The sequence below is a fragment of the Schistocerca nitens genome, chromosome 8 (assembly GCF_023898315.1).
Source record: "Schistocerca nitens isolate TAMUIC-IGC-003100 chromosome 8, iqSchNite1.1, whole genome shotgun sequence".
Taxonomy (NCBI): Eukaryota; Metazoa; Arthropoda; class Insecta; order Orthoptera; family Acrididae; genus Schistocerca; species Schistocerca nitens.
In genome coordinates this window covers 560,386,086-560,401,759 of record NC_064621.1, presented here as the reverse complement: position 1 = coordinate 560,401,759, position 15,674 = coordinate 560,386,086, and the positions used below count along the sequence as shown (strand labels likewise).

At 39.6% G+C, this 15,674-nt stretch overlaps 1 protein-coding gene across 1 annotated transcript in view; it reads right to left on the bottom strand.

The window, feature by feature from the left end:
• Window positions 1–14,652, bottom strand: part of LOC126199350 (protein C19orf12 homolog) — a 36,619-nt gene extending 21,967 nt beyond the window's left edge. The window contains exon 1 of the mRNA XM_049936211.1: window positions 14,135–14,652. Coding sequence (XP_049792168.1) covers window positions 14,135–14,300 — 166 coding nt within the window. The 5' untranslated portion in view covers window positions 14,301–14,652. The remainder of the gene's footprint in view (window positions 1–14,134) is intronic.
• Window positions 14,653–15,674: the final 1,022 nt, after the last annotated feature.

Genomic DNA, 15,674 nt, shown 5'->3' with positions numbered 1-15,674 from the left:
TTCAGTACATGAAACCACAAGGAACTGTGCTGCAACTGGGAATGTCTGAATCATTAGCCTCATTCCATTTATGTTTAATAAACAAAGATTGCGACAATGATGATTGGCTCATTGCAACAAAACCCTCCACAATTGCCAGCATCTCTGTTGGTGCGCCTGTCAGAGGGGTGGCACCTCCTGAACACCTGACAGAGGGACCATTTGGCAATTTGGGAAGGTTGCAGCTCAGGCAATCACCCCTCCCTTGGCCTGACCTGTACCAGGGGGTACATGCAAACCCTACCTGTCAACCTGGTCTGGGAATTACGCGTTACTCAGTCACCTGTTACGTGTCAGACATGTGGGCCGGCCTTCAGGAGCACACAGGGAGGAAGAAGCAGAAAAAGAGGAACCTCAAACACCAGAGCAAAGGAACAAGAGGAGGAGGGAAACAAAACAAGAAAAAGGGAGCAAAAAACTAAGGTGAGACTGTTCTTACGTCAGTGACAGACAATTCAGAACATTCCAAATAACATCCCAGACATGTTATCCAAGTGAGGGGAAAAGAATAGCAAGAGGATAGACATGCAGCACAGATGGGAAAAAATGCTGCAAAGGCTGGGACCCTGTGGTAGCCAAGCACGAACCCGCCAAAGAGTTGTGAGCCCCCTGGGAGTGGGGTATGTATGCATTGTACTTCGGAAATGGTGATGGATAATCAGCTTACTGTTGATGTAAGCAAGTGCGAAGAACTGCTGAGAAGCCACACAGAGGTTGGCTAGTGCACTAGAAAAATAGCCTTTAATTTGGCAAGATGAGTGATACAGGTCTGGCTCATTTCCACGTCTCTCAACCTAGAGTGCAATATAAGCAGGTTGTTCTGAGCTGCATTTTAAAGTTTTTGAAGTTTTGTTGACAAAGTAATATCCAACAAGCAATAGTAGAGCACTATCCAAAAGTTTATGTAAAAGGCAGCTGAGGTATTGGCGAACTATACCTTTCACAAACTATACCTATCACAGATGTAGCCAGTATACACTGTAACAACACATATTATTAAGATAACCTTCATGAGCTCTTGCAAACTATATGTGACATGTGTAGAAGGAAAGTTGCTACTCACCATATAGCAGAGATGTGGAGATGCTGAGTCGCGATAGGCACAACAAAAAGATTCACACAATTATAGCTTTTGGCCATTAAGGCCTTTGTCAGCAGTACACACACACACACACACACACACACACACACACACACACACACACAGTCTCAGAGAGCTGAAACCACACTCTTGTCTTAAGAAATGATCACATCTTTGAGGATCTCATCACATTAGAGCTAGATAACAAAAAGTATATCTAACCTGATTTATTACTTGTCTGAAGAGCAATTATTCCTTCATTGAGTTTGGAGACTTTTTTAAGGGGGGGGGGGGATGAATGCTGTGTTCTTGTGGTGCTTTCTTCACAATATTTTCCGTGTTTCAACTAAGTTGCTCAAGTGTAGGCCAATAGCCTTACACAAATGAATTTAATTGCATAGTCAAATGAAAACTTCCTTATGGGAATAATGAATGAAAAGGGTTCCAACATGAGAAAATTAGTTTCTTTCTAAAAGCAAATAAAATCAACATTGAGCAAAGCAGGAACGTATTGAAATGCACACAAAACCCTGTGTTTGAAGTTGGAAAGTAACTTATGGGCCACCCACGTTTTATGTTAACAGTAACCAGTGCACATAGTAGAAAATAAAACTGTAAATAGTCTATCAAGAACTCTAAGACTAAATTCTGTTATTACTAACCTGAGAACACATACTTTTATGTCATTTTAAATATTTATACAGGGTGTTTATAAATGATTATCGGGGTTTTAATGCTTTATAATATTTATTATATTAAACTTACAGTTATAAATGATATGTCAAATGAAAGAGCAACTCAAACAGTTTTACCAAGAATCTTATAAATGCTCAATGTGAGCACCATTTGTCACATGGCACACATCAAGTCTATAGCCGAGTTCTTCCCAAATATTGATAAGCGTGTCTTCAGTGATTGTAGCAACAGCTGCTTCAATCCGCTTTCTTAATTCAGGGAGGTCTGCTGGTAATGGAGGCACGTATACACAATCCTTGATGAAGCCCCAAAGGAAAAAAAAATCGCATGGCATTAGGTTGGGTGAACGTGGAGGCCATGCAAAGCAAGCCCTGTCATTGGGCCCCTTGCATCCTATCCAGCACTTGGGTACAGTGAAGTTCAACCAATCGCATACTTCGCTATATCAGTGAGGTGGCACACCATCTTGCTGGAAAATTAAGTTCCCTGGCTCATCTTCTTTCAGCTGAGGGAAGATCCATTTCTCTATTGTATCAAGGTAAGAAGTGCCAGTTACAGTAGGTTCACCAAAAAGGAGATGCCCATAAACTTTCCCCCAGGATATGGCACAAAAAACAGTCACTTTAGGGGAATCTCATTGCATTTGTACCACTTTGTGAAGATTTTCTGAGCCCCTGATGCACACATTGTGACCTTTAACATGTCCACTAAGGTGAAATGTCGATTCATGACTGAAGACAACATGATCTAGAAAATCTTCATCATGAAACAACATTTTGTTTGCGAAGTTGGCATGTAATCCATGGTCTGCCGGCTTTAGAGCCTGTAACAACTGTAAATGGTAAGGACATAGTTGTATGCGTTTTCTTAAAACTTTCCAAACAGTCGACACGGGAACTTTTAATTCACGACTAGCCTTCCGGACTGATTTCTTTGGGCTACGAGTGAACGACTCTCACTCGCTCAACAGTCTCTCACTAACTCTTGGTCGTCCTGTGCTCTTCCCTTTACAAAGGCAGCCGGTACCTTCAAACTGATGATACCATCTACGAATGTTATCACTTGGAGAATCACAACCGAACTTCAGCCGGAATGCACACTGCACAGTACCTACAGATTCGGTCTTTGCAAACTGCAAAACAGAAAACACTTTGTGTTCACTAGTTGCCATCTTTGCTACTACCGCTGTCTAGTGGACTGCGGCAGAAATATTGCGTGCTGCACATGCACGCTGATGCCAAACAACTGTTTAGAGTTGCTCTTTCATTTGACATCTCGTTTATAACTAATTGTAAGTTTAATGTAATAAATATAAAAAAGTGTTAAAACCCCGATATTCATTTATAAACACCCTGTATTTACTGGTATGTTGTTGTTTAATATTTTGAACGGCCGCGTAGCTGCTGAGATGCTCATGACTGACCGTAGTTATACTCGCAGACTAGAAAATTCCTTTAATTTGCTCACTACACAAAAAGATTATACTGGTATGACAGACCTAAACAACTACTGGAGCATTTATCTTATCAGTTGCTTGGAAAGTATTCTCACCTGCCCCCGTCACCAAATTTGGACAACAACTAGGGGTTGGCTACATTTAATAATATTAAATTAGATGTAAAATAGATTTGTTGAATATTGTCAATACATTTGGATTTACACCAAAAGTCAGCTCTTCAGCTGGAAGATCTGCTGAAAGCAAAATGAGCTGCTGAAAATTTCTTTGTAAGAGCATATGACCTTAGCTATAATACTGATGAAATAAATATTGGCTACAGAGATAAAAAGGGTCAGACACTGTCAACATAGCACAAGAATAAGAGAAAATTGGGACCATGGTGAAAACTATTGAACAGACAGATTGTAGTGATTAAATCAGGCTATCTTATGCTGTCATGGGAAACAAGGAATTAAGTCTTCAGTGAAAGTGCAGTAAATATCATGTTTGCCAGTTGTGCATCTACATTATATTGATATTTGCAGTAATATTAAAGAACAGCTTGCTACTCACCATAAAGATGACATGATTTGCAGACAGGCAAAACAGAAGTGATACAATTAAGCTTTCAGACAAGGCCTTCCCCAGAAGGCACACATGCACAGGCCACCGCTAGCTCTAATGTCTCTGACCAGAATGAAACTGCATCTAATAGAAGAAGCAATATGAAGTAGGGTGGGAAAGGGGGAGGGATAGGAGGCTACAAGTGGTAGGAGAGAAGTGGGCTCTGAATGGTGACGCATACAGGGACTGATGGCGACACGACAAGGTTGCCAGACAAAGTGCCAGGAAGCTGTGTGGAGGTCTTTTCTCCTTCTTTGCTCTTCTTCTTTCCCACTCCCCATATCCCCTTCCTTCCCTGTCTCCCCCACAGTCACTCAACACTGTGCCTCGCAGCCTTGTCCTGCCACTACCAGTACCTACACACACTGCCAGACAGCATCCACTCCTCTCCCCCCACCTGTATCCTGCAACTTTTCCCCCTTCACCACTCCAATCCACACTGCTGCTTCTGTTCGACACAGTTGCATTCTGGGCAGAACGGCCAGATATAATGGTCATGTGTGCACGAATGTGCAACAGTCATTTTGTTGTGCTCGTCTGCAACTTATCCTGTCATCTGTATGCTAAGTAGACATTATCCATTTCATAGTATTGTCGGTATACTGGTCCCCTCCCCCCATGATCCACGGACTTTGCCATTGGGGAGCTCGCATGCCTCAGTGATACAGATAGCTGTGCCTTAGGTGTAACCACAATGGATGAGTATCTGTTGAGAGGCCAGACAAATGTGTGGTTCCTGAAGAGAGGAAACAGCTTTTACAGTAGTTGCAGGTGCAGCAGTCTGGATGATTGACTGATTTGGCTTTGTAACATCAACCAAAGTGGCCTTGCTGGGTTGGTACTGAGAATGCCTGAAAGCAAGGGGGGGGGGGGGGGGGGGGAACTACAGCTGTCACTTTTCCAAAGCTCTACTCTATTGTTAAATGATGATGGTATCCTCTTGTGTACCATGTTCCAGAGGTAAAATATTCCCCCCATTCGGATCTCCAGGCCGGAATACTCAGGAGGATGTTATCAGGAGAAACAAAACAGGCATTCTATGGATTGGGGCATGAAATGTCGGATGCCTTACTCGGAGAGGTAGGTTAGAAAATTTTAAAAGGGAAATGGACAGGTTAAAGTTAGAGATAGTGGAAGTTGGTGAAGTTTGGTGGAAAGAGGAAGAGAACTTCTGGTCAGGTGAATATAGCTTTATAAAATTGGAACGTGGATAAGCTACTATGAACAGCATAGTGAATGCACTATTGTAGCGAAGACAGACACGAACACCACACCTACCACAGTAGTACAAGTTTATATGCCAACTAGCTCCACAATGATGAAGAGACTGAAAAAATGTATGACAAGATAAAAGAAATTATTCTGATAGGTAATGGAAAAAATTTAACAGTCTTAGGACACTGGAATTCGATAGTACGAAAACGAAGAGAAGGAAAAAATAGTAGGTGAATATATACTGGGAAAAGGAATGAAATGGGAAGGTGCCTGGTAGAATTTTGCACAGAGCATAATTTAATCATAGCTAATTTTTTTGGTTTAAGAAACATGAAACAACATTGTTTATGTGGAAGAGACCTGGAGACACCAGATAACTTCAGACTGATTATATAACGCTTAGACATATTTCAGAACCAGATTTTAAATTGTAACACATTTATCGATTATGAACTGTAGATTAAAACTAAAGAACCTGCAAAAAGGTAGGAATTTAAGGAGATGGTACCTCATTAAACTGAAAGAAAGAGATGGTAGAGAGTTTCAGAGGGAGAATTAAGGAAGAATAATTGACAAGAATAGGGGAAAGGAATACGGTAGAAGAAGAATGGGTAGCTCTGAGAGATGAAATAGTGAAGGCAACAGAGAATATAAAAAAATAAATAAATAAAATTAAAATAAAATAAAAAGGGGGGGGGGGGGCTAGTAGATTCCTTGAGTAACAAGAGATACTGAATTTAACAGATGAATGAAGAAAATATAAAAATGCAGTTAATGAAGCAGCTGAATAGGAATACAAAAGTCTAAGAAATGAGATTGACAAGAAGTGCAAAATGGCTAAGCAGGAATGGCTGGAGGGCAAATTTAAGGATTCAGAAGCACACAGAATTAGGGAAAAAGAGAAATGCTGCCTATGGGAAAATTAAAGTGATCTCTGGAGAAAAGAGAACCATCTGTACGAATATCAAGAGCTCAAATGGAAAAGAAGTCTTGAACAAAGAAAGAAAAGCAGAAAGGGGAAGGAGTATACAAAGGGCCTATACAAGGAAGGTGTATTTGAGGGCAATATTATGGAAATGGAGGAGGATGAAGATGAAATGGGATATATAATTCTGCATGAAGAGTTTGACAGAGCAGTGAAATACCTGAGTCGAAACAAAGCCCTGGGAGTAGACAACATTCCATTACAACTACTGATAGCCCTGGGAGAGCCAGATGTGAAAACTCTTCATCGGGTGTGTAAGATTTGAGAGACAGGTGAAATACCTTCAGACTTCAAGAAGAATATAATAATCCCGATTCGAAAGAAAGCAAGCGTTGACAGATGTGAAAATTACCAAACTATCAGTTTATAAATCACGGTTGCAAAGTAATAAAAAATTCTTTACAGAAGAAGATGGAAAAACTGATAGAAGGCAACCTCAGGAAATATCAGTTTGGATTCTGGAGAAATGTAGGAACACGCAAGACGATTCTCACCCTACAAGGAAAAGCCAACCTATGTTCATAGCATTTGTAGACCTACATAAATGCTTTTGATGATGTTGGTTGGAATACTCTCCTTCAAATTCTAAAGGTGGCAGGGGTAAAATACAGGGAGCAACCGGCTATTTACGTCATTTACAGAAACCAAACAGCAGCTGTAAGTGTTGATGGGCACAAAAGGGAAGGAGTGGTTGAGAAGACAGTGAAACATGATTGTTGCCTGCTCCAATGGCACTCAATCTGTATACTAAGAGAGAGAGAGAGAGAGAGAGAGAGAGAGAGAGAGAGAGAAGAACTTTGAGGTTTGCCAATGACATTGCAGTTCTGTTAAGTCAGCAAAGGACTGGGGAGAGCAGCTGAATGGAATGGACAATGTCTTTAAAGGAGGATGTAAAACTAACATCAACAAAAGCAAAACAAGGGTGATGGAATGTAGTATAATTAAACCCAGTGATGCTGAGAGAATTAGATTACAAACTGGGAACTTAAAATAGTAGCTGAGTTTTGCTACTTGGGTGGCAAAGTAACTGACGAAGGCTAAAGTATAGACAATGTAAAATGTAGACCAGCAATGGCAAGGAAAGCATTTCAGAAGAAGATAAATTTGTTAACATCAAAGATAGGTTAAGTGTCAGGAAGTATTTTCTGAAAGTATTTGTATGGAGTGTATTCAAGTATGGAAGTGAAACATGGACAACAAACAGTTTAGACAAGAAGAAAATAGTCTTTTGAAATGTGGTGCTACAGAAGAATACTGAAGATTATATGGGTGGATCATGTATCTAACTAGGAGTTACTGAATAGAATTGAGGATACAAGAAATTTGTGGCACAACTTGACCAAAAGATGGCACAACTTGACCAAAAGAAGCGATTGGTTGATAGGACACATTCTGAGACATCAAAGAACCACCGATTTAGTACTAGCGGGAAGAGCGTAGGGGTAAAAATCTTAGAGAGGGCCCAAGAGATGAATACAGTAAGCAGATTCAGAAGGATGTGGGTTGCAATAGTTACTCGAGTGATGATGATGAGGCTTGCCAGGACAGTAGCATGGAGAGCTGCATCAGACCAGTCTTCAGACTGAAGATCACAACACAATATTGGGGTATTCCAACCTGGACTTTCCACAGTTTTATTTTGATATTCCATTCCCAAGGTAAAAGCAGACGATTAAGAATATTAAAAATGTATGTAATACTTTGCACTCTACAATACAATAGAAAGGGAAAAAAATGCATTCTCATTAAACACAATTAAACCACGCCAGAATTTATGAACCATGTAAAAAAAATATATAATTGTATCAAATGAAAATTTATTTAAGGTAACGCTTACTAGAAGGAAGAATCATGACCTGGTGCTTACCTGTAGGAGGTGAAATTCCAAGTAGGCTATTTACAAAAGACATCTTTAGAAAGATAGAATATATTCTAAGCTTTCAGAACAGTTAGTGACTTCCTCATGGAGGACAGACTCAGACCTAAGGGTTATGCAAACCCATCTCTTGTAATAACATGGGGAGACAAATCTCCAATTATCCTTGCAGCAAGAGGGTTCCCCTTCACCCTCAAACCTAAATGGCATGCTTCTCCTATCCATTCTTCTCCAAACCATCCTACTCTCCTCACTAAAGAAGACACTAACAGTTCCAAAATAGTTTTTCCCCTACTTTTAAAGATGTGTGTGTTAGCAGTACTTGGCATTTTGTCTCCTGACACTAAGAACTGGCCTTCCATTCTATATTCTTGTAGAATATTGATGAATACCATGGGATGGGATGAGATTGATACTACGGAGTGAGATATATCACTACATGGCTCTCTATTGGGTAATTTCCAGCTATTATGAAGATGGATGTTTGATGTCTTCATGTTGGCACGAACTTTAATGTACTTAAAGTGGAACTCCTGTCATTGAACACATCTATCACTATTCCATGCGGTGTGATAACATAATAAAAATTGTTTATATCTATTATTATGAACATAGTCTTTTGGATTTCTTTTTGGTTATCTCAGTACTCCTTATTAACCACAACTTTTTTTTTTTTTTTGGTACAAACTCAAATATCCAATAGGTTGTGACTGATCACAATACAAATACTGCAATATGAATATATGAATAAATCTGAAAGAATCTTGCTAGTGTCCCATCATGTAATGCATTCAATCATAACAAGACCAATGTCAGCGACAACCTTAGAAAATTACCATTGTGGTATAAAGCAGCCTCAAAAGATATACAGAGGTGGACACAAAGTGAATGGCCACAAAGGCCATCCCTGCAGCAAAATATCATGTTACGTTGTTGATGTTTTACACAGTTCCACTTACACAATTGGACTTAATATGGCAACATTTATGGATGGGTTCGCAGAATCTTTTCTGACATATCCCAGGTATCTGGAAGACATCATTCATTAAGATAATTTACTATTTCACTCAGTCCAGAAGGTCCCAGGCTCTGTAGTGTCCATGATATAAAATGTACTTGTATGCAACTAAGAAACACTGACAACACTCTCTTGAGACCTAGAAGAGATGTTTACACTGAAGAGCCTGAGGGGGAGGAGGTGTCACCCCCGTCTGAGTGAAAATAATGTGCCGTACCTCAGTATACGTGATTTAAAGACAGATTCATGTGTCTTTTGACAAATTTTTGGGAACAATCTGGAAAAAATAACTACAGAGTACAGATTTGTGAGCACAGTGCAGGAAGTTCTGGAAGACCAGGAAACAATGGTACTAGGAATGAGAAATTGAGAATTCCCACAAGGTGTTTCAATTGGAAGAAACTCATCTCAATAAAGCCTACGAAAAACATTTCATACATTCTAACAATACCTTCTATTAAAGGATATGATTAGCATGCATTTGCAAAGAATACTGATATCAAGGAACTAAACATCTGCAGCTGTACACATTTCAGTTTTTCTCATTCTTAATTTAGAAGCTGTTTCTTCAACATAATTGAAATAAAAAAAATCTGGAGGGATTTACTGTTCCAATTAATCATACCTCAATTTTTCACTCATCATCTCAAACATGGCTGAACCAAATTCATGAGATTTTGAAGAGTAATTACTGGTTGCTGCCACACAGGATATATGACAAATAGTTAGATCAGCCTCATACTTGTTTTGAGGTGTGAATTATCACTCATGTTTTGCTTTGTTTCTGATCCTCTGATAAGAAGGAAAGGGATTACAGAAGCGCCCAATTCCACCCGTCTGCTTTGACCCATGACATCATCAATATGGCGGGGATGGCTATTCTCAGTATCTCCAACATGACGCCTATGACATCACTACATACACATGGCAACAAACATGAAAATACATATAAATAAGACAAGAACATTTCCTTCCAAAGATATAATGAAAGTAACGGGATAACTTCAGGAAATTGGAGAGATTTTACGATGGGGACGAGCTAAGCATTAAAAAAATAAAATAAAATAAACACAAAATTACGAAAAAAAAAAAAAACACACACACACACACATTCCCTAGACCAACAAAATCCACAGGAATCTGATACTTTCCTTGACCTATATAGCTCAACCGCAAATATCGATACCACAAAACCAACACCTACAATTACAAAAATTGGAATCCGACATTTTCCTTGACCTATACAGGACAACCACAACTGATGATACCAAAACACAAACACTTACAACTACAAAAATTGGTATCTGACATAAATGGGAATCGGACATTGCCTTTGATCTAGGCCTATATAGGTCAACCACAGCTAATGATACCAAAAAACTAACACCTATAACTATGATAAATAAAACCAAACAAACAACACTTCAAAAACCTAAAAATCAAACCTCTCTACAGAAATTAAAAAAAAAACAATCAATACACCATAAATCCACAAAACATCACAACTCAAGGGGGAAAAAAACTTACAGATAAACGAAACTCAATCACACCTTACAAATTAGCAATAACTGCTACAAAAAAGGTCCTCTACAACATAATCATAAAACAATCGCCCCACCCCACCCACTTATCTAAATCAACAAAAATTACCTCCTCCCCCCATACACATTCATACACACCAAACCCCCTCAACTAGCCACCCTCTGCCTGTACATCTTACTCACAGCCCTCAGACATAAATAAAAAAATACAATAATCCGTAGGCATGCTCTTCCGCCAGCAATACTCATCTAACTGAGATTGCAGGTTAGAAGAGTGCCTCTTTCCCCTCCCGGTGATTGATTTAACTGCCCCCCAAAACCCCCTCTGTTGTATTTTACATCCCCCAGGTTCATAATTTTTAAACATTAAACAATGGTTCACAACTAAATGATCAATATCCCTTTTTGCCAAACCACTGTATGACGAAAAAGCATGTGAAACTACAGTACTCCCCTGCCCAATATACTCTTCAATTAACCCCACCAATTCCCTCTTAGCATGCTCCCCCCACCCCTTCCCCAAAAGAAAAAAAACCTGACAACACAGTCAGCATACCTGTCCCCCTGAAATAATAGCCACCCACATCCACAAACCAACTGGAGACTTACCCCCCCCCCCATACTACCTCCTCCAAAATTGCGACCCATCCCTGGTCCGACACGCCGGAATTCTCGCCAACCTCATATTCTCACGGAAGATACTGCACTTCAAAATTTCCGCAATTAGCCCAAATACTGGGAAGAATTTAACCAGGGACAACATGTCCTCTCCTATCTTCAAACACAGCCAACTCAAACTAAACTCCACGCCATAATTATGTCACACACCACAACATCCTTATGTCGTGGGTCAAAGCAGACATGTGGAACCTGACACTTCCATTGACCTGAAGGAAAAGTATTGCAACACACTTTTCCGAAGCTTTTCATTTGTGCTCTCCATGTGTTGAACTTTGATTGATCATAACTGAGTCTACTTAGTGCCTGGAAGCAGAAGCCTTAAAAAAGAGCCCATTGTAAGTAAGATGGAAAGCTCAAAACAGTAAAAATGAATATTAGTAAAGAGTGGACCATATTCCTGATCAATTGTTTATAATTAAGCTTCAGGCTGCATCATAAAACTACTATTGTACAATGTTAACATTAGCTCCTCAATTGGAACTTTCCACAGTACCTTTAAAAAACAACTAGGCCTGAAGGAAATCCTCTGACCAAAAACCACTATCATCCAGTACACAATCAATTTTTTTTTCTTTATTTCTTTCCTAGAAGTAGTTTAAAGAGTTAAGCTTCAAAGCTGTGTTTCTTTTTTAAAAGTAAACTTACAGCAAATCCTTGTCTAACTCAACATAAATGTATATGAACCACAGTGAAACTATAAACCAAGATATACCTCTGCCCCAGATCTGCCAAAAGCATTTAACATAACTGACCGTAACATTTGCATTTTCAAACTAGGCCACAAAGATGTCAGTCATCCAAAAAGTCTGCTGACAATTTGCTGTATGGCAGAGCTGTCAAACTATCTTTATTGTTTCTATTCTTGACAACACATTAATATTGTTGGTTGATGGGAGACTCATTTTCAAGCTTGTGAAACCTGTTTTCAAAACTTGCCATCTTCTAAATATACCAAGACTGTGTACTAGAATGTCAACAGTGTTTCGGGCATATTCTACATTTACTTCAATTAATTAATTAGGAATAGATTGTTTGTGATGAAAGTTAGCCACATGTAAAAATAGTCACCACAGTGTAGAGAAACAAGGTCAGAGTCTGTGGAACTCATAAAAAAGACAGGACCATCAGCAAGTGAAACAAACAACGTTTTTGTTGCTCTAAGAAATCTAGATAATACTTCGTTCTCTCTCTCTCTCTCTCTCTCTCTCTCTCTCTCTCTCTCTCTCTCTCACACACACACACACACACACACACACACACACACACACACACACACGAGGAAGTAAATGCACTGAGTCCAGTCAGTATGCCAGTGTTTAAACAGCTGTTTATACAAGTTTCAAGACTGGGCACCACATAGTATCCTTATTACACATTCCTATGCAGCAGTCATTTCTTCTACACTAGGGAGTGACAAAAGAATTAATGATTCAAAAAGGAAAGCAAGTCAATTTTTTTTACATTTTCATCTCAAAAGTCTGATATTATCTGTAACACAGAAGTTGCAATGCTCAGACATTTAAGATAATCTGGCTCATGCTATATCTATTTGCAGTTAGTACAAATGTAAATAGTTCTGGCTGAATATCAATAATTTACCAAACAGCAGCAGAAGCACTGAGTCATCATGAAGAACATTTATTACAAATACAAACACACAAGGATTTAGAATTGTTTCAGTTGTTGATTTACCCTCATGCTTTATTGCTAATGAATGTCCACAGCTACAGAACGACAAACACCACATAATAAGATACTCAGTCTTGTCAGCATCGCACCTTCAAGTATTCTCTGGGAAGTCACCGCTGATCAAGAACTGAAGGTTGAAAACACTGAAACACCCACTGTTTGGCCATCAGTTACAGCTTACACTGAAACTGAGAACAAGTTTCTTCCAAACATCAAAGCCTTTGGAAGTACCATCAGATAAGGCAAGAATTTCATTTGGACATCAAAGCACCAAAGCTGGAATTACATTAATACTTTCTGGTTGGAAACAGCTAGGACTGGTGTCTATGGAGATCCCTTAACAGAATAACTGTTGTTGGCAAGCCTAAGTCGTCACTTAAGTCATGGGGCTTCACGTAAGTGGACGGTAACCGTAAGTGTGACACAAATGATCATGTGTTGCCATGCCCTAAGTGTTCCCACAAGGGTCCATCTGGAGATTTCCCAACAGCGACATGTGGTGAGAAACTACATAAAAGATCTTGATATTCATGATTAGTTGTTGCCATTTATGTTATATGATTCTGGAGAGCTGTGTTGAAATGCTGATTAATAGTAGTTTAGTACTCTCTGTATACTTGTAGCTATACTTGGGATTCAAAACTCTTAGTACAAGTCATGTAATAAAAACCAAATAAAATAAATTTGGAGAAATGCTACCCAAATGCAGACTTTTGTCAATTCATTCGTTTTCTTAATTTAACTTTTTTTGCAATCTATGTATAGCCTATGTAAGCATGAATGTTATGTAACCACACGTATATGGTTGGACATGGGGATGGGGGAAGCAACACTGTACAACAACAACAAAAAACACCTAACTCAAATGCTTAATTTTTGTCTAGTATGCAACGAGCCATATAAAAATAACTGGCACCACCTTACCTGTGTATCACTTATAACATACAATTACTTGTACCCAGTGAAATAATTCTTGAACCATAAAACATACAATTTGCACAAAACGCACCTGCATCTAAATTAGAGTTGTTCTACATCCATATACTAATCAACTGTGCAATGAATCCTAACGCAACTGTGCGGGTGGCACATGTAAATAATTTGAATATTAACGTCACTGTAACCTAAATGTAAATATTTTGGCCATAATTTGTGTGTCAGTTTTCTACTTGTTTTATGCGCACACTCTTATCAGTTGCGTATGTGAAACACTGCGCCAGACAGCCACAACAATAAATGTGCACTACTCACCAAGTGCCAAGCCAAGAGGTCCAAGCAGGAGGCCTCCACAAACGGTGGATACACCGGTAATTATTCCTCCTTTAGCAGATTCCTTGACTGCAACATTCATGTGTTCGTGTTCTGACACGATAGCAAGGGCATTCATTATTTCTCCAGTATTGAGAGGCATTTTCATTTAATATTACAGATTGAGCTTTGAACGAGAACCTCAATTAGCGCCACTTATTGACGTAAATTTTGTTAACTGTGACGAAAGCTGACGATATTATTCCCATCTGATTTCACATTAAAAATTTAAACAAATTCATTGCAAATCTTACAAAATTTACTGCGCATCACTTTTAAACAGAATCGGGCTACTTCGTAAACAGTTAAAGTACCGGTAACTTGTATAAACCTAATATCACCACCAGTACTACTCTACGATATCTTCCTTATCTTGTCATAACTTCCTAATCACTCCACATTCCAGAAGTCTAATGTGTAAACTTTCGTGTTTTTCCTGCTGAGTGCTGACTAAATTTACCCGGCGCAGAGATCATATTATGCTGCTGGCAATGTTGCCAACTCTAAAAAAAACCCGAGTCGCTAGTTTCAATATCAAAAGTCGCTAAAACTGATTTTACTAGGGGTGTACTGAAATTTTCGTGCTGCGCATGGTGCAATAAGCCAGTGATGGGGGTGGGGGGGTAATAAAATATTAATAAAAATTGTCTCATACGTAATTGCTATATTGTCATATCACTGAACTTTCTGCACAAGTCGCTGCACTGCGAACTCACAACAATCGCCGATCTCGTCGCTACTGCTCGCCCGGGAAACGCAGTCGCTCACCTTCGGCTACGGAAGTATATTGGCACCACCGCCGATCTGGATCAGAGGCACGAAAGTGTAGCCCACCTTCTGAGCATGGGAATGGAACAGGAGCACGGTGATGACGGCGACTGAAGCTCCGAACGCCAGCCGTCGATTGTTTACCACAGACTGAGGTACGAAATTACAGTTCCTAGTAGACACAGGCACAGATGCATCAGTCTACCCGTCTGCCCACTTGCCACCTCGTGGGCGTGATAGTAACCACCTCCTTGCAGCCAATGGTTCTACAATGGCTTACATATGGTCGTACCACATTAGTGTTAAACCTAGGCCTATGACACATGCTCCAGTGGCAGTCTGTTGTGGTAGACATCACATATCCTATACTGGGGGCAGATTTTCTATCTTTTTACAGACTTGTGTCTGACCTCCAGCACTGACTCCTGCTGGACACATACCAACTTAACTAGCAGCGTACTAGTATGCATGTGGAAGACGTTAGCATCAGAGTGCTAATTGGAAATTCTCCATTTACCAAATTTTTGAAACAGTTTCCCAAGATCACGGGTCAGGCTCCCAAGCTAGTTCCCGTGCAGCACTCCACTGTGCACTACATTCTGACCACACCTGGGTCATCTGTTCATCCTCGACCACGTCGTTTAACGCCACAGAAATTGAAAGTGGTTAAACAGGAATTCGCATCCATACTCTCACAGGAAATCCATCGTCCGTC